Source organism: Scomber japonicus, chromosome 23, assembly GCF_027409825.1.
Source record: "Scomber japonicus isolate fScoJap1 chromosome 23, fScoJap1.pri, whole genome shotgun sequence".
Lineage (NCBI taxonomy): Eukaryota > Metazoa > Chordata > Actinopteri > Scombriformes > Scombridae > Scomber > Scomber japonicus.
The window spans coordinates 18,464,472-18,488,456 of NC_070600.1; the positions used below are offsets into that span (position 1 = coordinate 18,464,472).

Consider the following 23,985-nt stretch of genomic DNA (forward strand, 5'->3'; position numbering starts at 1 on the left):
TTGAAACCTTTAATAATAATCATAATAATCTAAAAAATAACCAGGTGGTTTTGTATATTTAAAATGACTATAGCATCCTTATCAGAATTTGGAAGCTGCTAAATAAACGTGGCTTTAGGCTCTCTGTATAAATGGGTGTGTCACTATAGGCTGTCCAAGCCTCCTGAATCTGATAACAACACGGATACCTCGTACTTGGTCATGGTTATTTTGGTTGGCAACAAGCCCAGGAATCCAGAAACCAACTTTGATAAATATCTCAAACCCTGGAAATGTATCATATTGGATATGTCTAATTTTGTCCATTTTTGTTCTAAAGTTAAAAGCATATGACAAAAAACAACAAAAAATAAATAAAAATAAAGTAACCTATATTTGTGTGGAGTTTCATCCAGATGGTGATGGTAGTGTTTTACATTTTTATAATATCTCTTAAATGACAAGTATTCACTGTGAAGGAACGTGTGGCACTCCGCGTTTTTATCTCTACTCTCCGCCTCTTTAAGTCTGCCCTACATCTGACTACTTTTGGTCCCCTTACAGTGTGCACGGCAGTCTGTGCTCTGCCCCACATTTTATTTGGCAATTCTCACCACCGCCGCTGCGTAAAAGCCACCGCGCTGCGCTTGGAAATGTAGTTGTTTTTGCGCACGCCGGGGTCTCCCAAAAAAAGAAAAATGGACCTAAAATCCGAACTCCTCAAGTCTATCTGGTACGCTTTCACATCGCTGGACGTCGAGAAGTGCGGGAAAGTGTCGAAATCGCAGTTAAAGGTAAGCAGAAAAAGTATGGAGTAATTTGAAGAGCAGGAAACTGAGACATCCGAGGGGCGTCCGCTGGACAGGACAGAAACAGCCTCGAACTGTGGCTTTAACCTATTTAACCTATTTACTTTTAACGCTGCGTTTGGCTGAAGTCCAACCAGACCTCAGCAGATTATATAGTGGTCTTTATTTGTTATGAAATGCGAGGTTTATGGGCGAATTTGTGTCATAATTTGAAGGGCAATCATCACCAGTGTAAATACAAGCTCAAAGCCAATTATTTGAAAAAGCTTTAAAAGCTCCTCCAACAGACATATAACGTGATCAGACTGGAGGTAAGCTGCCCACGTTCAGCTTCAGGCTGAAAGTCCAACCTTTCCCTCTGGCCCAGAAACATAGTGACACAATGCCACCACTGTCAATCTTTTTTTTTTTTAAACAAAAAACAAACAGACTTCCACAAGTAGATATCTTATCTTGCCCTATTTCGCTTTAGTAAGTGTTATTTTTGTCTGTGTTGTTGCTTTGCGTCCAGTTCCTACACGCCTGTCTGAACCCCCCATAGGTGAGAAGAATCCAAGGAAATAGCAGAAAGCTGTCCTGACATGCTTAGTGACTGAGGAATAGCTGCCTGTGCTTGTGTCTGTGTGTTTTTGTGGATGTATGAAGAAACTAGCACAGACTGAAAGGGGACAGTCTGCTGACATTTACACATTCACAGTGACTACATCCACTCTGTATATCTATAACTATATCTGTGTTTATATTTCAGGTGCTTTCCCACCACTTGTACACAGTGCTGAACATCCCACTCGACCCCGTGACCCTTGAGGAGCATTTCCAGGACGATGATGACGGGCCAGTGTCTAATCATGGCTACATGCCTTACCTCAACAAATATATACTAGATAAGGTACTTTAAAATGACCTTTATGTGTGTTTACTCTGTTTCTTGAAGCACTTTTCAGGTGTACTGCAGAAAAATGCCAGTAAACATCACATTTATGGCCACTGACAAACTTTGACTTCAATATAAATGTATGAATATTTGACATAACAAGATAAACAGTACAAGATTTTAAAAAATGGATAATTATAAATCAGTTGATACTAAATTTAGATTAATTTAAGTGGCAATAATATACATTTTGAATCAGGATATTTTACTTAACACAGTACATTTTATTTCAAATGTGACAGTAAAACATGATCTTTTGAACTGTTACCTGCACATAATATGTAACATATTTATCTTCTCAATTGGCTGCTGATCCCTTTTCCCGTTAAGTTGGAACATCAAAGCTGTTGTTTAAACCAGTTTTACAGTAAATCATCGTCATATTTTATGTGACTGTATGAGACATTTTATTCTTGATTACACTGCAGTTTATTAACTCTGATTTTTGAGACATGGTCATTGTAAAGTCTGTTTCATGTTGTTTGTTCTTTACTCGTCACCCTAACCCTTAAATAAAATTATTAGTAAAAAATAAATATTGCATCAATAATAATAATAGTAAAAAAACAACACAAGTCACAAAACATACAGTTACATTTTCTGAAAAATAATGGTGAATATAAAATGTTGAGACCAATTTTCTATAATAATCTAAAATCAGATGATTATCCCGGCTTGTTGATGTATTAGCACTTCAATATTAAAAGGAAATAACTGATGATTTTATAGTATTTTCTTATTCTTAACAAACAAAACCAACAATAAATTGATCCCACTGATCTATCGTCTTCCTCTGCACTGTATAGAGCTCCACTATTGTCCCAAAAATGATTAAAAACACATCAATGAATCATGTTGCTGTACTGGGTGAAGGTTCCTTCATTACCAGACACATGAGTTTTACTTTGAGTCACACATACACTGTCCCGATGTAATGTGCTGAAAAATGTCTTTATCCGCTGCTAAAAATAGAAATACAAATGTGCTATTTCCTCTGGTTTGTGTAATGTTTGCTAAAAGCTGACAGTGCCCAGCTGTTTGAGGAAATGATTTAGCCTTATTAAAACGTGGACCTCTATGTTTTTGACTTGTTTTTAAAGATTTACACCTTTAGGTTTAGTTGGTTTTGGTCTTTTCATGGGATTTTTCCAACAATGAGAAAACTAAAGAATATCTCCACCCTTACCCTTTAAATTCCTTATTATTATTTTCTTACTTGGAAAATTTTTTAGTTGAGGCATTCCTCGGAAGCAGAGCTGCTCCGGAGACAAAAATAATCTCACTGTTTTTTTAGTTAAACCTCACTGGGTGGAGCAGTTTTCCATGAATCGGGGTTAGGGTTAGGAGAAATAAATACTCTCATTGGTTGAGAGATTCCTCACACCCATTACATCTAACATTAAAAATGTTCACATCACATGAAGTTTTTAATCCAGAGTCTTATAAGTTTCAGCCATGGCAACTGTTTTTGTGCTTTCCAGGTCAAAGACGGGATGTTCGACAAGGAGAAGTTCGACGACCTGTGCTGGATGATGACCATGAAAAAGAACTTCAAGGGGCTAAAAAAGGATGGACTGCTTTCAGAGAGAGACTGTTTCAAACTCTTTTGTTTATTCAACCTCCTGTCTGAGGACCGCTACCCGCTGGTGATGATTCAAGAGGAGGTAAAAGAGACAGATGTGGGCAGATGTGTCTCATTGTAGCATTTTGGGATTGTAATTTTCTTTTATGGTTGGATGTTTAAAACAGGATTGTGTGATATGATGATGAGAGAGACGTGAATTTAAGGATTTCATTGAGACCTAATTGATTAGGGGTTGGCTTGGTAGAATCAACAATATAGTTTATTTGATGGATTTTTTCAACTACGTGAATACAAAAGGGACATATTTGGAGATTAATAATGAAATAAGTGCAAAACTTAATTTTCTTATTATTCACTAGGCAGATAAAGATGGATATAGGTTTTAGTGGCACAGGAACAGAAGGCTTTAATAAAACACATGCATTTGAGGCACTTTCACTGTGGTTGGGTGATTTCCAGAATTAAATATTATGATTTGTATCAGTGCTTATCAACTTTTTTGGCTTATGATCTTATAAAATGAAGCAATGTGTGCTTCTGAACCCGACATCAAAGGCTCTGGCCTTGGTATGCAGGTCAGACAAAAAGTGAATTTTTTCCCCTCTTCCCAACTTTCAGTCGAGGGATTGTAGACATGAAGAATGATAAGAATTTGGTATAAAACAACTATAGAAAAGTAGTCGGGGGGGAAAAAAAGGACTTTTGTACAAGCTTGCCTTTTCTTATCCCTTAAATCATCTGGCGACCATTCTGCTTTTTCCCTTGTGGACCCATGAAGGGACCCGAGCGTCGACTGGCTGGGAACCACTGCTCTATATAAACCAAGCTTGTGTCTAGAGCTGCAACGTCTAGTCGATTGACAGGAAATAATCTGCAATTACTGTGATAATTGATGAATCACTGTAGTCATTTTTAAGCAAAAAAAGAGAAACATTTCTCAGATGTGAAGTATTTGATGTTTTTCTTTATGATACATGAGAGCACACTGAAGATCTTTGCTTATGGGAAACTATACTGGACATTTTCACAAAGCTATTAATCTACAAATTCAGAAAATAATTTGCTAATGAATCATCAATGAAAATATGTGGTAGTTGCAGCCCTTCTTGTATCCCAGCAGTCAGATCTCTTGACATTTTTTCACAGTAGAAAAAAAAGTGCAAGTTAGTAAGTTAATGAGGCTCTTCCTTCCTGTGCTTCCTCCATAATGCTTTTGGTTTCCTGTAGACACAGGCAAAAATAAACCGCTTTTGTCCTATCTGCACAGTAGCTACCCCTCTAAAGCTAAATGTTTGAGACATACACTGACACAATATGTCAGCATACTGTTGCTATCAGAAAATTAAACCCTTATCTCTCTGATTATATTCACTGTGAATGTTTGATCTTTTCTGCTCTCAGGTGGAATATCTACTCAAGAAAATCTCCACAGCAATGAACCAGGAGTGGGATGGGAGACCCTTTGAGGACTTAATATCCGAGGATGCTGTAGCACGGGAAGAGGGCATGTCTGTGTGGGCCTTCCTGGAGCACATGGGTGCAAGCAGGCTGCTGAGGGTCACCAGTCCTGAGGCCTTCAGTCTGGCACTGAACGAGGTCTATCTGGAGATGTACCAAAATGTCCTGAAGAGTGTGAGTCTTTAGTTTGTTACCTCTCTGCCTTTTTGTAGCCTTTCTTGTTTGCTGCTTTCTTGTCATGCATATGTTTCTCTGTTCTTTAAATCTCCGGTTCGCAGGGCTACATGTGGAAAAAAGGGCACGTACGCAGGAACTGGACTGAGCGCTGGTTTGTGCTGAAGCCCTCCTCCATAGCTTATTACATCAGCGAGGACCTCAAAGACAAGAAAGGGGAGATCAAGCTGGATAAGACCTGTGTCGTAGAGGTTGGTGAGGGAATGTTCATTCAGTTTTGCATGTTTATGTTTGTACTGTATGGAGAAGGTGAGAAATCAGGAACAGGTTTATTGCCAAGAAATTTGCCTTGGTGTTGTGGTGCATAATAATAAAACATAAAAAGTAAGACTACCAAAAAGTGACATAAATGTATAAATACAGTTTTTACAATTAAAAAACTAAATATCATGAACATAGTGGTGAAATGAGCTGTTGTGCCAGATATTGAAGCCCTTTACAGTGCCATAAATCCCCTGATTCTTCCATTTATGATAGATTATAACTAAACTAAACTAAACTATATAAGATGTGCTGTATTATCTAAATCTGATTTCCTCCTTTTTCTATTTCAGCCTGTTCCAGACAGAGAGGGGAAACGCTGCTTGTTTTGTGTGAAAACCCCAAACAAAACCTATGAGATGAGTGCGTCAGACCAGAGACAGAAGGTCGAGTGGACTCAAGGTGCGTTGGTGTGTACAAGTAGCAACACGCTTGTAAACGTGGCACAAAGTTAAACTGCATTGGTTTATTTGTGCGTGTGGTCACTTGTGTGTTGTGCTTGTAGGAATTTTACGATTCTTGTTTATGATATTATGGTTTATTTATGGGTTACAAGCACCAAAACAAAAATCCAATGGATGTTAAATTGTCATGTGCTTTTTGGTGACATTTTTGTTGCATGATCATTGGTTTTGGACATTGTGTTTTCCATCTCCCACATCACTTGTGAACAGGGTTGAAGGTTAATTTGGAAATGTAATAGGTTACAGATGACTAGTTACCCTATAAGAAATGTAATAAGTAATGTAAATATTTCAATTACTTAATCAAAGTAATACATTTGATTACTTTTCTTATTTATCTTATTATCTTAAGTTCAGGTGTTTTTCATGGATACTGACATGATTTATAAGGGAGATCATTTCTTATAAAGCAACATTTATCTCTCATTTGAAAATGTATTCAATAGTTCATGTAGATGATGGAATTTAAAATAAAGTTGTTTTTAATAAAAAATTCAAAAGTCTGGCATGGACTTAATTAGTACTGTGACACATTTAAGCCCATGTCATGATTTATTTACAAAATATTAAAAACTGTTTTCAAAGAATTAAAAACAGCAATATATGTATTCAGCATGTTCAATGTTAAAAATGAAGAAAAAACCCTCCTGAGCAAAATCTTAAAGGTCTGACTTCAGATATAACTCCCTTTGTAATTAACACCATTTTCATAACTAACTGGAATTTAATTACACATTTTTCTCAGTAACTGTCACAGATTACAGTTACATTTATTTTGTAATTGAATTACATAAGCTCTCTAGCTTGTCAGCTTATCAGTGTGTTAACTGCTGCCTGGCTTTTTTTTTGTTTTTTTTTATTTCTTGATAAAGGCAAAGTTTCTATAATCTTTTTTTATCATGGTAACCACCACTACTTGTTCCATTTATAGCAAAACGTTTGTGGTTACCAAGCACTTTCACTTCCTTCTGTTTGTTGTGTTACTTACAAAATTGAGCTGCAAGTAACTTTAGTCCAGTGAGATCATTTTCAGTAAAAATGAAGCAGTTGATAATTGCTTTGATTTGTCTTTTGATCATTAGAAGAAATGTCCTTTGCGATTTCCCAGGGTCCGATGTGAAAAATGATTGATTATCAAAACTTTGGGGATTGATTTTTTTTTGATTGACTTGTTTTAGCACTAGATCAAAGTGAAAGGCCTTTTCCTATAGGGGACATAGCATGCATATATCCAGGTTTATATTTATATTCTACGGCTCTATACTGGAATACTGTTGCATGATTTACAATTTAAAAAACTCCCTGTTTATCTTTATGCAGCCCCTCAGTTTAGGATTCTGTCTCTTTAAGGACCCCCTCCTAATGAGCACACTATATTACTCAAAATGTCATCTTCACAAATACATCTGTGCATGTTCAAGCCTGAATATGATCCGAAATATGCGAGTCGACAACACGAACACCCAATGTAGCAACCGTAGCAACAGCCTTAGCAAGAGAGGCTACATAACGAACCACTGCTTCTGGGCATGCATCAACAATCAGATAACAGTTTGATGGTTAAATAGAGATAACTTTAGAGAGATAACTTTAGAGAGATAACTTTGCATACAAAGACATCCAGCATTATAACTGTCTTGAAAACATATTATAGAGCATCCTTTATTGGCAATTTCCCTTTATTTTAAGGATGGTGGAGACTATGGAACCACCAAGGAATAATTCTCTTTCATTCATAAAAATAAAGAAAAATGGGCCATATCAGTATCTATCTGGTTTTTATTCTTAATCCAATCAAACAATCTTGTACTGAAATATCTCTGCATGTGTGTGTCTGTGTGTGTGTTGTATTTCCAGGCATCCAGACAGCCCTCCGTCTCCAGAACGAGGGCAAGTCCTCACTTCACCACGAACTCAAACTGAAGAGACGGGTCCAACGGGAACACAGCCAACGGGAGCGCAGCCGGAGCAGCTGCAGCAGTCGGAGCAGCCAATCGGATGAATTTGCTATCCAAGAGATGGAAAGGTTGGAGAAAGAGAAAGACAGACAGGATCAAGAGATAGAAACCATCATCCAGGTAAAAGAGGATGGGACTCAACAACATAGGAAAAAAACATCCCAAAATTAAAAATACAATTGACCATATTTGTGCAATCTGATGCTGCTGTGCTGTTAAAGATGTAGTTACCTCTCCTGCCACGTCTCAGCTCTGCACATAGAGTAAATACAAAGTGTCTGTGTCTTCTTGCAGCAAGCACGTGAATTGGAAACCCAGCGAAGGGAGAAAGAGGAGAAAGAGAGGAAGAAGCAGCGGGAGGTGCAGATGGAGTTGGAGAGACAGCTGCGAGAGGCCGAGATGGTACGATAAAGTTTGCCAGATGACAAAATTTATTTACGGTTTCCTGAAATGGGATAAAGAATCCATCCCGTTGGCTTTGATTCCAGCGGCAAAATGTTGGCATTATAAAATTCAGCCTTAACCCTCAGTGATTTTTAGTGTTTTTAGTGGAAATGAGTAATGTCATTCCTGGAAAAGGTGATTTAGGAAAAGGCAAGTTCTTTCCATTCAGTTGGTGTGTGTGTGTGTGTGCGTGTGTGTGCGCGTGCATGTGTGTGTGTGTATTCTCCCAGTTGAGAGACAGCATGCAGGCTGAGATGCAGGAGAGGGCACGGGAGGCCGAGCAACAGAAGAAAAGGATCCAGGAGTTGGAGATGACGCAAAGTAAACTGGAAGCTGCTCTCCACATGGAGATCCAGGCTCGACAGGAGGAGGAGAGGGTCAGGCAGGAACTGGAGAGGTAACACACACACACACAGTCATACACACACACACACACACACACACACAATATCACCCTATAATCAAACCAAACTGTAAAGAGATTCATAGTTTACTCTCTTCTTTAGGGTGCTGCAGGCTGAAGACGAGAAGAAGAAGCAGTTCCAGCTCCTTCAGGAGCAGCAGAGCCTCAGCCCCACACAGGACCCCTCAGATGACAGTATGAAGGATGATGATGCCCCCTCGGCCCTCCACTCGGCCTCTCAGGAACTCCAGGATCTGCGTGCATCTCGCCAGAGGAGCCACCGACGCCTGGAGGTGAGAAAGAGGCAGTGAATTAGAGCAAGCAGCATGAGGTACTATACTATTTGTTTTATATGATGTAAAAACGGTTTGGTCTTCTCACTCCAGGAGGTACAGGAGAAGCTGAGGAATGCAAGTCAACACGTCCGGCACTGGAACGTCCAGCTGAACCGCCTGATGACGCCCATCAGTCCTGGAGGTGCAGTATACTCTCTGTCTTGTTTATTTGGGTCTGATCTGAAAGGGCAAGATTGTGACTTAACATTTATTTATTAATTCATTTGAAGGAGAGAACCACTTTTAGTCTGTAGTTTCCCACAGCTAAGTGGATCATTTTAGCATCTTTTAGCTCATTGTTGTAGTATTAAAGTCTGGTTTGATTCATCCTCTGTGCTTCCATGAAACATTGCTTTGTTTTTTAATTATGTTGTTGGAGTAACTAAAAATATGAATCCAGTTTATGATCACTAGAGGTATTTGGGATAATCATTTTTCTATTTGAATATTTAAAATAATGATTCATGTTTATTTAAAAAAAAAGTAAACAGCACAGTTAAGGAGTAGTTAAGTATGTGCTTGTCTATGTTGACTCACTATACACATATTGAAACTAGCATTCAGAGAGTGCCAAAGATACATTATCCCATCATTTGCTTTTAATACAATACTATGAAATATTTTTCAACATGCATCTGGATCCAGATCTGCATCAAAACACAGACATGTTAACCCTTACATACTGTTCCTATTCTGCATCCTTGCAGTATGTTTGTCGAAGAATCCCCTCATAAAATTTTGAACCACAGATATATTTATAAAGCATCAATAGCCTGTATGTCTGATGTGTAAATAATATGTGATTAAACCTTGATTAATGTTTCAGAGAGAAGAGAGAGTGTATTTTTTAGGTTTTTCACTACTCGTTTTTGGAGAAAAAACACCTACTATCACCCATTATCATGTCCTATTTTACCCAAGACATGGAAACATAATACTAATAATAATAATCTTATTTAAAAGTGAACATTACAAGAGCTTTATGGATCTGTGGGGTTTATTGTATAACTGTAACACCCATCAGTCGATATATTATATTCATATTAACTATTAATTTAACATTAACTAATATTTAACCAATAAACAAACACTTTAAAACATCATAAACTGCACACTGGGGAACGAGTCATCAATGACCTGATCCGATCACTCAAACCAGTTGCTGAGGTGATCTGGGACACATTTGACCACAAACCTTTTCTTGTATAAATGCTGATGGACATGTACGTGGATGGAGTAATCTGAATTGTTGGAATAGCCCGTACATGTATATTCGTTTTTCATACATTTCTCTTAGCTCTTAGCCTTTTGACCTTTTAGCAATAGTGACGCAGGCACAGAGACACATAATAGAGACAGTTGTGAGCGGTAGTGTGTCTCAGCTGTCCACATGTGATCGGATCACCTGAGACGTTAACAGAATAAACAGGGCCTAAGTCTTGCTGCCATAACCTCAGTCACTGTAAATGGCAGCTCAGATACCTTTATAGTCCTATGACCCCTCCAGCCATGAGAATTTTGATATTTCCCCATAGTGAGGCAGGGGGGGGGGGGGGGTAAACATAATTCCTGTGAGAACTTCATGCACTGAGTGGATGAGGTGGGTGAAAGTGGTTATTTTGCAACATTTCAGGTACTTTCAGGTGCCTGTCTCTGTGGCAACCTGGGCAAATATGGTGGGAACACAGCTGGTTCTCGTGACAGTGTCAAGGTCCCCCATGAATTCTGTCACCACTGTCCCTTAAAAAATATACACATGTACAGTTTCAAGATTCCCTAAAACCACAATTGTCCTTGATTTTTCCTTCACTCTGGTGAATCTAAAAGCTATGCCAAAACATACAGTTCAAGTTTGACCCAGAACAGCATCAATGAATACAAAAGTACAACATTTCTGTGCATTTTCAAATTATCGAACAGTATGTAAGGGTTAAGTTATGCGATTTTTTTCCAATTCAAGTAAGTGAATCAGTTCATGAGAAGTTACTGAATACTAGATAATAAATAATGTCAAATCTTGCTATGTATAAAAAAACTTTCTAACTATGCACCAAATTTAGTTCAACTGTTTCATTTATAAAGCTTTTAAACTATGCAGCTAAGACAGTAACAGTGAACCAACACCATAATCAGTTTATGGAGATTATTTAGTACAGCCATTTTTTGAAGAAGTTGTGCCCATGAATCAGTGAATATAAAGTTCAAATGTTTTTTTGTTGTTTTTTTGTAGAACGATTGGAAAGTCGCCTGTCATCAAAAAGCACGTGTCCAAAACAGGAAGGCGCTCTGGCCAGTAACGAGTTTATCACTAAACTCAAGATAAGAACCGATCGGAGCAGCGAGACACCTGAGAACAACGAGACACTCGAGGAGCAGGTGGAAGCCCCAAACCTGTCAGATGGGTCGGATGAATCGCTTGAAAAATCCAACGGACAAATATGATCACCAGGTTGACGGTTTGGGGGGAGAGGAGGGGGGGGGGGGGGGGCAATTGTCAAATTGACAAGTTCAACAATGAGTTGTGTAAGATGAGCATTGTGTTGTATTTATATTTTGAGATGCACACTAAGATGGACACCTGTGATGACAAGCACGTTGTAATGCAGGATTGAATGAAAACACATTTGAATCAACTGAGATTTACAGTTTTGTACAATAAAATGTATGTGTTAATAATGTGACTTCATGCCATGATGTTTGTGATTTTCTTCCTCCACACTTCATTAACAACTCCCTGAAAGATTCCCTTATTAACTTACCTTCCATGTCAGTCTACTCTGCTCTAGACCAGCCTGTAGGTCCATCTAAAGACCTGCAGGTGGTGCTAGTATTCAGTTTCTAGAGTATGAGGTTCTATTTATCACATCTTCTTCTCTTGATCTCCTCTTCCACAGGTTGTTAGTCCGCTCTCCAGTTCATTATGTCTGATTGTAACGGGTCAGTGGATGTTCGACACCCACCACAGGCAGCTGTAGATGAATCTACTTTTGTCATTGTGGTCTTTGGTCTCATTATCTGTAGAGTTTTATATGCTGTATACTTTCGATCAGGGGGTTTCAAAGTCTGAAACTGTGGGCCTCCCCTCAGACAAAGCTTGGAAAAAGCCCCCCCCTCTCACATTCCCTTAGTTTACTTCCTTAGTTTCACTCAATTCCTGGATGTCAATGGGATCATGATTATGTTATTTGATCTCACAGACACTTAACAATGGAGCCAAGATTGCCTGATAATGCTGTTTCACATACTTCACATTACACCTAATACATAAAAAAAAGTCAGTCTGAAGAAACATATATTAGTTTCTGACTCTGGGAAAGTTGTAAAAAAAAAAAAACAGTGAAATTCCTCAAAACTCCTGTATCTCTCAACTATTACTACATTACATATATTTAGGCTATTCTACATGACTAATATAATAACTAATGTAATATTTTTCACTTTCAGTCACTGAGCCTCCCCTGATATTATTTGGAGCTATTTTGAAGAGGCCTGCCTCCCACTGGGAAAACCTCTGCTTTATATTGACTTGCATTAAAATCATTTTAGAGATAGAAAGGCTTCTTTGAACAAATACTCAGTGGCTCGGGCTGACATGCAGGGCTGGGCAAACAACGCAGGCTGCTGTACAGTTATCACTCAGAAAAGTCAGCTTATCAGTAGAGAGGGTCACTGAGTAGACACAAAACTGTGAATGATAATTTTGGTCATTATTAATAATTAAGAGATAGAATTAAAAGGATTGTTACAGTACTAAAATATAAGGAATAATCAGGCCATAATTCAACCTAGAATAAAAAATGAATGAAAGGAAAACGCAAATTTAAAATGTAAAATGATCATTTCAAAATGTAAAGTGACAATGAAAAAAGTGAAATTTAAAATGCAAAAGATTAAATGAATTTCTGAATTTCATTTTTTTCACTGATGACTTTACAAGCATGCGTGCAAGATACAATGTTACCAGAGCTCCTTTTACTGAAAGACAATGAAGTTAAGAACCTCTTAGACAGTCTACAGTCTAACACACAGCAATACTTAATATTTTATACTGGCATTAAAAGTCACCAAAAGCAGGCAGAGCTCTGGTTCATTGTTGAAGTGCACAACTTGCTTCCTAAAATATTGTTGTATTTTGTAAAATGTTGTGTTGTGACACTGAGATCCACCATATAACTGATATATACTGTTTGAAACATAATCACATGATTGTTGGAACTGTGTGATAAGTTTTTTTTTAAAAAACAGACAATACATGTTGTAGCAAAACCTTCACTTTGCTTCTCCTTAAATAAATAACGTGGATGCATTTGCTCCACTTTCTCCCTTGCTCAGACACTTACAGTATAGTAAAGGGTTAAAAGTCTGCCTCTGAGACACCGCCTCTTTTCAGTGACTCAGCATAACAGGAAGCAGGAAGTGCACACACAAACAAGCTCGGATCTCTGTCACAGGACTTGAGGACTAAGGCTGACAGGTATGTGTGTCTCTACCTCGTCTTATATGAAACTGACTGTTAATGCATTTGCTTTTAAAGCCTTTAAACACTGATTTGTATTCAGTTGTCTTCATATGGTTTAGTAAGCAGAAAGCAAAGCAAGTAATCATGGGTAATCAGCTTCCACACTGTTTGAACAGTTGCACCTTTGCCCTACTTTCATTTTCACAGTAGAAACAGTGCTGGGGTCAAAATGGCTGGCAGGCTTTCACTCCCACAGGTGGACCTCTCCTGTCCCATATGCTGCGACATCTTCAGGGACCCGGTGGTCCTCAAGTGCAGCCACAGCTTCTGTGCGACCTGTCTGCAGTCGTACTGGGGTCGAAGGGGAAGCAACCGAGACTGCCCTCTGTGCAGAAGCCTGTCTGTGGATGATCCTGTACCCAGTCTTACTCTGAGGAACCTGTGTGAGTCTTACATCCAGGAGAGTGAGGGTCTGGAGGAGACGGACACGGCAGGAGAGCTGTACTGTGATCCAGGAGAGATGTGCCCTCTTCATGGAGAGAGGTTAAAGCTCTTTTGCGTGACAGACAGAGAGGCCATCTGTGTGGTTTGCCACACCTCCAGAAAGCACAAACAGCATGATTGTTGCCCCGTCAGTGAGGCTGTTATGGACGTGAAGGTAAACATTTCACCAAGATAACATTCAGTAGAACAAAGCTGGGATAATGATATACTTTTCCTTGATGCAGGCTTGGATAGAGAAAGAATTATGCACTTCTCAGCTTCTATTTAAATGCCTTTCAAATTATCTTCTCAGGAGAAAATAAAGACTGCACTCAGCTCTCTACAGGAGAAAAGGGATGCTTTTGACAAAATGAAGAAAAACTATGAGGACACTGTGGTGCACATTGAGGTGCAGAGCTACTTTTGATCACTTTTTTCATGCTATTTATAGACCATGCTGATTATTTCAAAGCCATGCTTATGCAGATTTTTATTTCAGGTCCAGGCTCGATTTGTGGAGAGGCGGACCCGTGAGGAGTTTGAAAAACTGCACAACTTCCTCCAGGCTGAGGAAGAGGCCAGGATGGAGATGCTGAGGAGGGACGAAGAGGCCAAGAGTCAAGCCATGAGGCTGAAAATAGAAGAAATGACCAGAAATATAGCATCTGTGTCTGAATCCATACGAGCTTTAGAGGAGGAGATCGCCTTGGAAGGCATCTCTGTGCTTCATGTGAGTTTTTAAATGTTTGAAATGTAAAAATGGATGTATAGTGTGTTAGCAAGTCCTTCTTCAAACATATTACTAAAGTCTATTTTCTTTTTCAGCGATGCAAGAGCACACAAGCAAGGTAAAAGAAAAAGCTTTATATATAAACCTTTTATCTCTCCTTCTTCTTCATGCTGTAACATGAGATTAAAAACTGTTTATTACTGTTATCTGCAGAGCTAACTGCTCAGTTGAAAATCCAGTTATGGCTCCAGGAGCACTCATAGATGTGGCCAAATTTCTGGGCTCTCTGTCGTTCAACGTGTGGCGGAAGATGCATGACATTATCGAATACAGTGAGTATAAATGAATCCTACTGTTCAGGTCATAAAGGGATGTATGGAGAGGTATGGAGAGGTTTACAGCTGCACTAGATTCATGAGTTTCTGAGGTGGAGGGAAGGTTATGATTCTGAATGAACATCAGTCTGTATTTTGCTACACACCGCTGACAATCTACTGTGTTTTCTTCAGTTCCTGTGACTCTTGACCCCAACACCGCCGCCCCCTGGCTCATCTTGTCAGAGGACCTCACCAGCATCTGTGACAGTGAGGAGAAACAGAAGCTGCCCGAAAACCCAGAGAGATTTGACCCCGACACTGCCATTCTGGGCCGTCCTGGTTTTACCTCCGGAAAGCACTCGTGGGAAGTGAATGTGGGAGAAAATACAGCATGGGTGCTCGGCGTGGCTAAAGAATCTGTCCAGAGGAAGGAGAAGGTGTCTTCAGTGCTGAAGAATGGCTACCTGTCCGTGTACTTTTACCACAAAATGTACTTTGCAGGGACCTCACCGTTGACAAGGCTGAACTTGAAGAAGAGCCCGAAGAAGATCAGAGTGCAGCTGGACGTTGACAAGGGCAGGGTGTCTTTCTACGACCCGCAAGACAACACACACATCTATACCTTCAAGCATGCCATCACTGAGAGAGTCTTTCCTTATTTCTGGGTGGGTTGTCAGCAGTGTCCTTTGAAGATTGAACCACAGGAAATTTCTATAAAAGCTATTGATAATTGCTGAGAGCACATTCATACATCACAACTCTTCAGCACAAAACTACTACTACTACAAAACTGTTTGGGATTTAATTATGTTGAGTTGAGTGCTCAGAATCTAAAAATCAAATTGCATAATTTCTGCATTTTCTTTGCGGGCCCAGTAAAATATCTTTCTACTTTTTTTTTCCTGATTTTCAGTAATAAATCACCTTATTTGTACTTTAACTTGATTCCTGCACTTTGATACTTTAAAGAGATACTAATTCCTTGAAAGGTCTTGTCTAAAGATATTGATACTAAAGAGAATGTAACAGAATATTAATAATATTTGACACCATATGCTTGTGATAATCACAGAAGGAAAAAAACACTATTATTGGATAGTTTGAAAAATGATTCTGCATTTGCATGTAAAGCTCTTATTATTGATCATTTTATGGAGCTCTATTTTTGTTAATAACTGATCTGTGGCAAACAACACTAAATATGCTTTATGTGCAAATGCTGACGTTACTAAAATGTTACATTATTGTAAAATAAATCATTTGTAAATATGTCTTCCCTCAGTGGTGTGCCTACTGCAAGTCCAGTCCGTAGTACAGATCTACAGTCATAAAGATATTTTGCCAAAAAAACAAAAAACACACAAACAAAAAACAGTGAATTGATGCTTTATAATAAAAGATTCGGGAACACTGTGTGTATATGGTAAGAGGTTTATTGTTGGTCACCTTATTTTTAGTTTACATAAGTTAATTCCATATGAAATCATCACATGTAAATATTCACTCATCGTTGACAGTAGATAAAACTACATGAATACAGGATATGGCCTCATCAGCTGTAAATGTGTCACTATTTAATTTCTAGTATCTATGAAAACTTACTTCTCACCATTTCCCCCCCCTTCACACACAAAAAAGGGTCTCTAATTTTATTTTTCTATTAGAATTTGTCATACTAAATTATTCATAATTTGTGTAAACGTGTGTAAATTGTGAATGTAAATGTTGAGTGTAAATGCTGAATATGTGTAAATTCTGAATCCCTTCATGAGGATGTCAACGTTGCCTTAACAATGCCGGGAATATTGTGGTGGGTTTCTTTAGTTTAAAAGTAGTCAGATGTCTTCATGTGTAAGTTTTTGGTTTTAATGTAACTTTTCCATGGTTGCTTCAAAATAAATATATTAATTTAAAATATTTTGTTGATTGTTGTGTATATCTGCAAGAAAAATGTATTTTGCTTATTTATCTTTAGAACATGAGTTCTTTTTTTTAATTAACATATCATTAATAGACATTAATAGAATATTTCATTTACGATTAAACTAACGCTTTACTTGTATGCAGAATGTCACATGCATGTCTACACAGTGTTATATTCATAGCTCAATGTCAGTAAATATTGTAGTTAGTATTGGACTACAAGAGAGTTGCAAGACTTTCAAGACAGGTAGAAGTGTGGTTACAGAAATTACACATGGTTAGCGTGACCTGTGTGTGGTGGTGGGGCCTAATGTCTTTTCATGGGGCCCAAAATCCCTGGAGTGCATGCACATACATGTATGAAGGCATGTATAAGGTAGCCTACATATGTAAATGACCAAAAAGACCAAAAAATACAGTTAATTTTGACTTGAGTCTTCATAAATTTGTTTTAATCCTTGTAAAAAATGGCTGAATATGAATTATTATCTTTTAATACCCCTTTTCTCAAAAATAACATTTGATGACCGCCAAACTTTGAAAGATAATGTTGGTTTCGCCACGAAGCTGAGACTTTCTTCTTTACAGTAATTTTGAGAGTTTATACAGTTATTGCACAATAGAGGGACATTATGGACAGTAGGGGGAGCCTGACCCCACAATAATTAATATATAATTTAAATTTAGACATGATAATGACGCGTTGTCGCCGACTGGGAGGTGGCATACGCTATAAAACAACTATGTTTAAAAAAAAAACGAAACAAAAAAGCTGATTGGCTGAACTACCTGTCTATCACTGACTAACCGTGCGAGGCAGCTGAATGCAAAACGCTGATTGGTGCAGGTAAAAGCTGATCTGACTTCCCATAATAAATGTGATTTAGGGTTAATTACAGACCCCAGCAACACACGGTAAGTTCTTTTTTTTGTCTTAATGTGAGGTCGTTAATTACCCTTCAAATGTGCTAAATTATATCTTATATGCGTTTTTATTTAAAGTGAAAGAAGGTAGAAGAAGTTTTTAATTTTATTTCACTCAACAAGTTGGCAAAAAATAGTAGTTTTTTATAGTTCATGCTAGTAAACTTCACTTCGGTGAACTTGCATTTGAATGAATTTTGACTTAATTTGGTGGACACATTAGCCACCAAAGTCATTAATAATTAAAGCGTAATTCAAGATAAGCTAACATCATTTAGTTTTGATTCTTGACAGTGAATTTCATAGTTTGTGGAATTGCATGTTACCTTAATTGTTTCTGGAGATGGTTGGTTGAGGTGACATGGCATTTTTTTGATGTCCTGAGTGTCAAAGATAAGGAAATAAGAGCAAAATGTGGTTTTGTTTAGAAAATGCTGTTTTATATGAACATACAGAGCAGTCATGAGATTAAAATCTTCCTGTTTTTCACAATTTTCAACCTAATCAAAAAAAGCTCATAGGGCATGACTGTAAAAAGGGTTAGGGTTCAAATACTCATAGCTCAGAAAGGTTACAAAGTGAATTATCTCTCTTCCTTTTTTCAATAAATGAAGTATTTTTGGCACTCACACAACTCTTTCCATTCCTAATATCTGACCATTTTTTCAGCCCAATATGACAACCACTACAAGCTGATATATAATATTAGCCTGAGTCCGAGCTACCGTGACCTTGGAGACAATTTACTAAAACTATTCATATTAACAAAAGTACTGATTTTCGCAGGAAGGCCAAGATGACAGACGTTTCATGTAGCAGAGAAAAGAAGCCAAAGTTGTCAGCAGATGTTTCAGCGTTAGAGCAACAGTCCAAATCGTCCAAAGTAACCTTGCTGAGCCCATCTCTTCTCCTCCTGGAAATCCCCCCTGACACCAACACCAGCCTCCCCGTGTGGGAGGCCATGAGGTCCCAGCAGGTGGCCATCACCTGGACCGTCAACCCCTACAGCATCGGTCTCCATTTCACCCCTGCGACCCCAAAGCAAAGGAAGACTGCAGCTACCAGGAAAAGCGAGCGCACAAAGACCTCTAAGACTCCTTCCGTGGTCGGGTACCCCTATTCAGCGATGGTCATCCAGTCTATTGCTCAGCGGCATGGTGCCTCTCAGAAAACACCCCGTGTCCTGCTCACCTTCCCCCAAAACCCCTCCCAGGTCCTTCTGAGCGCTTCAAGTGAGCCTCAAAACATAGCTCCAAACCCAGCTAACTCATTCATTGCCTCCCTGCCTCTCATCATCACCCAGTCTCCTCCTGCTCCCAACCCCGTCACCCCTGCGATCAAGGGGGTTTTTCCCATGATCCACCAATGCCAAGCCCCAAAAGCCACCAATGCCAAGCCTCAAGTGAAGGCCGAACCGCCATCTATCCGCTCTCCGTTTCACACGAAGAGCTCATCTGACATCAACATCTGCGACAGTTTCCTCTTAAGTGTGTGTCAGGCAGGGGAAACTTGCAACATGCACCACACTCCCTATCCCTTTCACTGGCAGCTGTGGTGCGTTGTCAGCCACCAGTGGATCGACATCAGCCTTTGCTCTCAGGTCTTACTTGAGAGGATCTACTGCAATGTCAACCACGAGTATGTTAAAATTAAGGACGGGTGAGTAAGCGGGTACGACTAATGCTCTCTCATCTGATATGTTGTAAATGGGTTTAATTTGTAATCTCACAATCATGTTTTGTCCAATATTCCCTTCAGAAACGACCGCTACATGCTGGGCTTCGAGTCAATGGCCGTGGACGGCACCTATAAATATGAGAGTGCTAGACGACTGTCTAACTCTGATAGTCTCAGTATTAACCCTTACTTTCCCACCAAATGGAAACTCTACTGGTGGGACTTTGGCTGGGAAGAGTACGACCAGGTTAATACTCCTTCTTTCTGTTTTTTGATTGCCTTTTTTATACTTTTCATTCCCTTTATCATGTCTGTACAATTTAATACCCCTTTCTCTGCTCTTCTGTTCCAGTTTTATCTCTTTTGTGGTAAAATTGCACCCACTCAAGGTGCCATTTAACTGCAGCTGCTAGTCCACTGATTGATCCGTCTCTTTTTCAGGACACGTCTGCCTTGCTGCTCGAGAAGATGGGTGAGAAGGAGTCAGAGTGTGTCTTCCATATCGGCCAACAGGAATACAGAGTAGACTTCACCGTAATGACCCAAGCCAACGTTACCACTGGTTACCAGAGAGCAATTCGATGCAGACCCGTCTACCGCTCACCTGATTCCATGCAGCCTTACCTGAAGTCGGTATCCTGCCTCTTCCTCTCTGTATTTCTTGTCTTTGTTTTATTTGCTTGAGAAGTCAAGCACACGTATTTTTAAGAGTAGTGACAGTCCACAAACTGCTCTGAAAGCAACAAGGATCAAAACTTTTGAATACAAAAAATGGGATTTCTTAGAGAAAGCAGGATATACTTAAACGTTGATTGATTGATTGATTTTAAAATTAAAGGACTGCATTGGGGTTACAAGTGTTGAACTCATCCCACTTTCCTCTAATGTCCACCTGCAAGCCAGTACCTCAATATTCAGATACACGAAGACAATCTAAAAACACAAATATGACTATGTTGGTAAGATTTAAAATGCCACAAAGGTATATATTTAAAAAAGAAAAGGGAAAAAAAAGAAAAGGATAAATAAATCAAACACTGACTAATATCACCAAAAAGGAAAAACCTAAAAAGTACGAGTGTAGGTCCTGCTTCAGACTTCTTGCACAGCAGAAGCCAGGAGAGTCCAGTCTGCCTGCTCCTTATCCAACAAGAAGCCTGATACAACAAAAACCAGACACCCCAAAAACAGCATTTTACCTCGCATAATAATCCCAAGAAACAAAACAAATGACGAATACAAGAATACAGACACATACAGGCTGGTCATTACTATAATTTGACCTCATGGCTTCTGTATACAGATATGTAAAAGCTCATTGTGCCAGTTATTAAGACATGCTTGTTCTGCTTGGATTAGCCCTTGAATGAGTGAATACTTGTTACTGTGTGGTGTATAAATGGCTAAATTAAACAGCTGAATGTGTTACACTATTCTACTCTGGATCCAATCTGGGAAAAAGCAGTTTTGGCTTTATGATACAAACATGTTCACTCATTAACTGCACAGATGTTTACTACAAGCAATCAATTAGAAAGAAAGGTCCTTTGAAACGTTTGCATATCTCTTCTTCATCACATTAATATCCTGCCTTTCTCTTCCTACTTTCACTCTCCACACCCAGGACAGGAATTGAGACGGACTCCATCCAGCCTGCTGCTGATCCCTCTGGGGCCAACTTCAGCGTGGACCCTCTGGAGGAGTTCAGTTCCTGGTACCCTCCGGTGTGGGGTCTTGCCTCAGAGCAGGACTACAGCCTGGTAGATGTTCCGGCTGGCACACAGGCCTACCACACTGTCCAAAACCTTTTCTATGAGAGCCTGCACGCCACCGACATGGACATCATCAGCATCCAGCAGGTCCAGAATATCCTCCACTGGGACAAGTACCAAAGGTTGAGCTGTTGTTTATGTCTCTTGTCTAAAAACTATAAAGTTCATATTTAACGTTGGATGCATAAGATAAACGTTATGTCTAAAAGATTAGAGTGACAGAAAAACAAGCTTTCTTTGTAAGTAAGCATAGCCAATGTATTGTTAGTGAGTGATATACTTTAATTAGCATTTAAAAAAAGCACCTGTATATCTAGGGCTCCAAAATTAACATCATTGTCACAACCAATTAATCTGTAAGATGTCCGGATATTGTGAAAAAAGCCAATCACAGTTCCTCAGAAGGAATTGTGACATCATACAACAGTCAAAAACCAAATCATATTTCATTTACAGTGTTACACAACAGAGAAAATAGAAAATCTTTACAATTGAGAGTTAATATTTTCCATTTTTGTTTGATAAATGAAAGGCTGAATGTTTAACAATATTTTAAAGATCAGCAAAATACTGGCAGTAGTCTGATCAGAGATAAATATTAGTCCTAGTTTCTACTTTTAAGTGAAATAAAGATGAGAAGGGTCAGCAATGTTGCATCCTAATATGCATTAAAACATTTGCGTTGCCATTACAGGCACAAGGCACACATGCAGAAGCAGCACTTCAGGTCTAAGGAGCCTCTGGAGAGACATCTGTTCCACGGAACAACCAAAGAGGCCTCAGAGGCAATCTGCCACAACAACTTCGACCCCCGCGTGGCCGGCGTCAACGGCACATCCTACGGTTACGGCTCCTACTTCGCCACCACCGCCTCCGTGTCCAACGACTACTCGGCCAAGGTGGGGCGAGATGACATTCGCCACATGTTCCTGGCCAAAGTCCTGGTGGGGAAGATGTGTTTGGGAAGGAAAGACTACCGCCGCCCACCGCCCCTCAACTCCAAGATAAGACAGTACCGTCCCTACGATAGCTGTGTGGACGTCATGAACAACCCCACCATGTTTGTAGTTTTTGATAGCTGCCAGTGTTACCCCTACTACCTTATCAAGTACAAAGACCTGCCCATGGAGATCGATATTTAATGAAGTACAGCTGTTGATAACGGGCGAGTTACAGTGTTCAGTGTGTCAAGTTATAATATGACCTACAATATTCAATCAATTTATCAAATGTTTGTTACAGCAAAGTTTCAATTTTCTTACATTAAATACTCAAAGTTTCGATCATATGCGATGAAGTTCTACTTGACAACATGAACAGACAGTTAAAATGTTCAAATGTGTGCATTATAAAAACATGAAGCATTTTATTTTCACACAGTACCAAAGATGAAGGTTTTAGTAGTATTTTATTTGATTTCTATTATATGTACTGTGCCAAAAAAGTTAAATAAAAAAACAAGTTCCACAAAAAAAAAAAAAAACAGTTTTTATTTTGGTTATTTAAATGTTTTACATGGATGGAAATAAGTACTTTTGTTTTGCTCTGAATCAAGTTGACATTGGTCATGTTTAGGAAAATAAACAGTTTGTTGAATACATTAATCTCTCAGTATATTAACATGATTCACACGTTTGATCATCCATTGATATTTTTCACCCTGTTAAAATGCTGCCTTGACTGGAATGTGTTTCACCAAAGTCTCTTGTAATAAAAGTATACAAATTCCAAAATATTTTTCTATAAACTTTTTTTTTCTCCTCTCTCTCTCTCTCTCTCTTCAAAACTCCCATTTCACACTTTCTTCATAATGTCTGAGTACAAAATGACAAAAAACTTTTAAACTGCTGGCACACAGTTATTTTTGATTATTTGTAACATTGATTTCTTTGAAAGTATAGTATACAAGATATTTATAGTTTGCATGTTGCTTACTGAGATAACAGTTTAAGTTCAGTCTACCCCTGAAAACCCATCTTGATACAGAATATCCCACTGAAGACTTATGAGTGAAGGATCCAGATTAGGTTGTATTAAAATGACTGCCTCTCAAAATAATTCACTGCTGGTTGTATGTACTATACATTTTCATCACATGCATACAGTACACTTAAAAAAAATATTAGGGACATTTAATGATGAGCCACATAAAAGGCCATTATCCCTTATTAATTTCCCTTAAGTTTCCCTCACAATTGAAAAGAGAAGACACAGGCAGTTACAGAAGGCAGGCCAACATGATGTGGAGTGTTTAAAATAAGGTCCGACTCTTTCTCTACTCAGTACAAAACGTCACATATACTGTATCTTGTTCAATCAGTGTAGACACAGTAGATTTCCTACATGAGAACAAACAGTCTTCTCGGATGACATCTGTGTTTGTGTCGCCATTAACTTTTAGTATTTTATGCTTAAAGACGGCTAGATTAAATGAAATAAAGAAGAAGGCATTACATTGTATTTTATATACAGTATGTATATCTGTTCATTAAATGTGCAATTCTGCTTTTTCTTTTTTTTTCTCTCCATGATAATCCAACTTTGCTAAAACAAAGAAAAATCACAGTCACAAGATAAAAATGACACTTATTCACAAAAACACAATAAACGTAAGACAGACCTCTTTTTTTTTTTTTTTGAATAATGCACCTTCCACACCTGAAAAACAAAAAGGAGTGATGATAACATGATAATAAAGACTGAAATTAGAAGTAGATGGCAGATTAAGCCGTACTGCCACGTTCAAAGATGTAAACAAGACTTTAAATCTGCAGCCATGCTAGCGGGGGAGAAACAGTACAACCACTTTGCTTTCTGCCTTGTTACTAAAGCAGGG

General features: G+C 38.7%; 3 protein-coding genes across 3 annotated transcripts; all 3 read left to right on the plus strand.

Moving 5' to 3' along the window:
- The first annotated feature begins 516 nt into the window (after positions 1 to 516).
- Positions 517 to 11,324, plus strand: LOC128385303 (differentially expressed in FDCP 6-like). Its single transcript, XM_053344165.1, has 12 exons — positions 517 to 773; positions 1,537 to 1,677; positions 3,204 to 3,386; positions 4,709 to 4,939; positions 5,044 to 5,190; positions 5,554 to 5,662; positions 7,582 to 7,802; positions 7,977 to 8,084; positions 8,357 to 8,523; positions 8,633 to 8,822; positions 8,916 to 9,006; positions 11,095 to 11,324. Exons 1-12 carry the CDS (start codon positions 678 to 680, stop codon positions 11,304 to 11,306), a joined length of 1,896 nt encoding a protein of 631 aa, XP_053200140.1. The 5' UTR covers positions 517 to 677; the 3' UTR covers positions 11,307 to 11,324.
- A 2,000-nt stretch (positions 11,325 to 13,324) lies between these two features.
- On the plus strand, positions 13,325 to 16,755 carry LOC128385307 (E3 ubiquitin-protein ligase TRIM35-like). Its single transcript, XM_053344169.1, has 7 exons — positions 13,325 to 13,338; positions 13,531 to 13,981; positions 14,120 to 14,215; positions 14,306 to 14,536; positions 14,632 to 14,654; positions 14,750 to 14,868; positions 15,046 to 16,755. Exons 2-7 carry the CDS (start codon positions 13,553 to 13,555, stop codon positions 15,588 to 15,590), a joined length of 1,443 nt encoding a protein of 480 aa, XP_053200144.1. The 5' UTR covers positions 13,325 to 13,338; positions 13,531 to 13,552; the 3' UTR covers positions 15,591 to 16,755.
- A 1,741-nt stretch (positions 16,756 to 18,496) lies between these two features.
- Positions 18,497 to 22,291, plus strand: LOC128353104 (protein mono-ADP-ribosyltransferase TIPARP-like). The gene is made up of 5 exons (XM_053313792.1): positions 18,497 to 19,359; positions 19,459 to 19,624; positions 19,819 to 20,006; positions 21,002 to 21,271; positions 21,844 to 22,291. Exons 1-5 carry the CDS (start codon positions 18,497 to 18,499, stop codon positions 22,289 to 22,291), a joined length of 1,935 nt encoding a protein of 644 aa, XP_053169767.1.
- Positions 22,292 to 23,985: the final 1,694 nt, after the last annotated feature.

Excerpts from the sequence above, each read along its gene's own strand:
- LOC128385303 (XM_053344165.1), top strand. The coding sequence starts at position 678 with ATGGACCTAAAATCCGAACTCCTCAAGTCTATCTGGTACGCTTTCACA. Across the intron at positions 7,803-7,976 it reads AGATAGAAACCATCATCCAG|CAAGCACGTGAATTGGAAAC; the intron begins GTAAAAGAGGAT and ends GTCTTCTTGCAG. Across the intron at positions 8,524-8,632 it reads GTCAGGCAGGAACTGGAGAG|GGTGCTGCAGGCTGAAGACG; the intron begins GTAACACACACA and ends TCTCTTCTTTAG.
- LOC128385307 (XM_053344169.1), top strand. The coding sequence starts at position 13,553 with ATGGCTGGCAGGCTTTCACTCCCACAGGTGGACCTCTCCTGTCCCATA. Across the intron at positions 13,982-14,119 it reads AGGCTGTTATGGACGTGAAG|GAGAAAATAAAGACTGCACT; the intron begins GTAAACATTTCA and ends TTATCTTCTCAG. Across the intron at positions 14,869-15,045 it reads GCATGACATTATCGAATACA|TTCCTGTGACTCTTGACCCC; the intron begins GTGAGTATAAAT and ends TGTTTTCTTCAG.
- LOC128353104 (XM_053313792.1), top strand. The coding sequence starts at position 18,497 with ATGACAGACGTTTCATGTAGCAGAGAAAAGAAGCCAAAGTTGTCAGCA. Across the intron at positions 20,007-21,001 it reads TCCATGCAGCCTTACCTGAA|GACAGGAATTGAGACGGACT; the intron begins GTCGGTATCCTG and ends CTCCACACCCAG. Across the intron at positions 21,272-21,843 it reads CACTGGGACAAGTACCAAAG|GCACAAGGCACACATGCAGA; the intron begins GTTGAGCTGTTG and ends TTGCCATTACAG.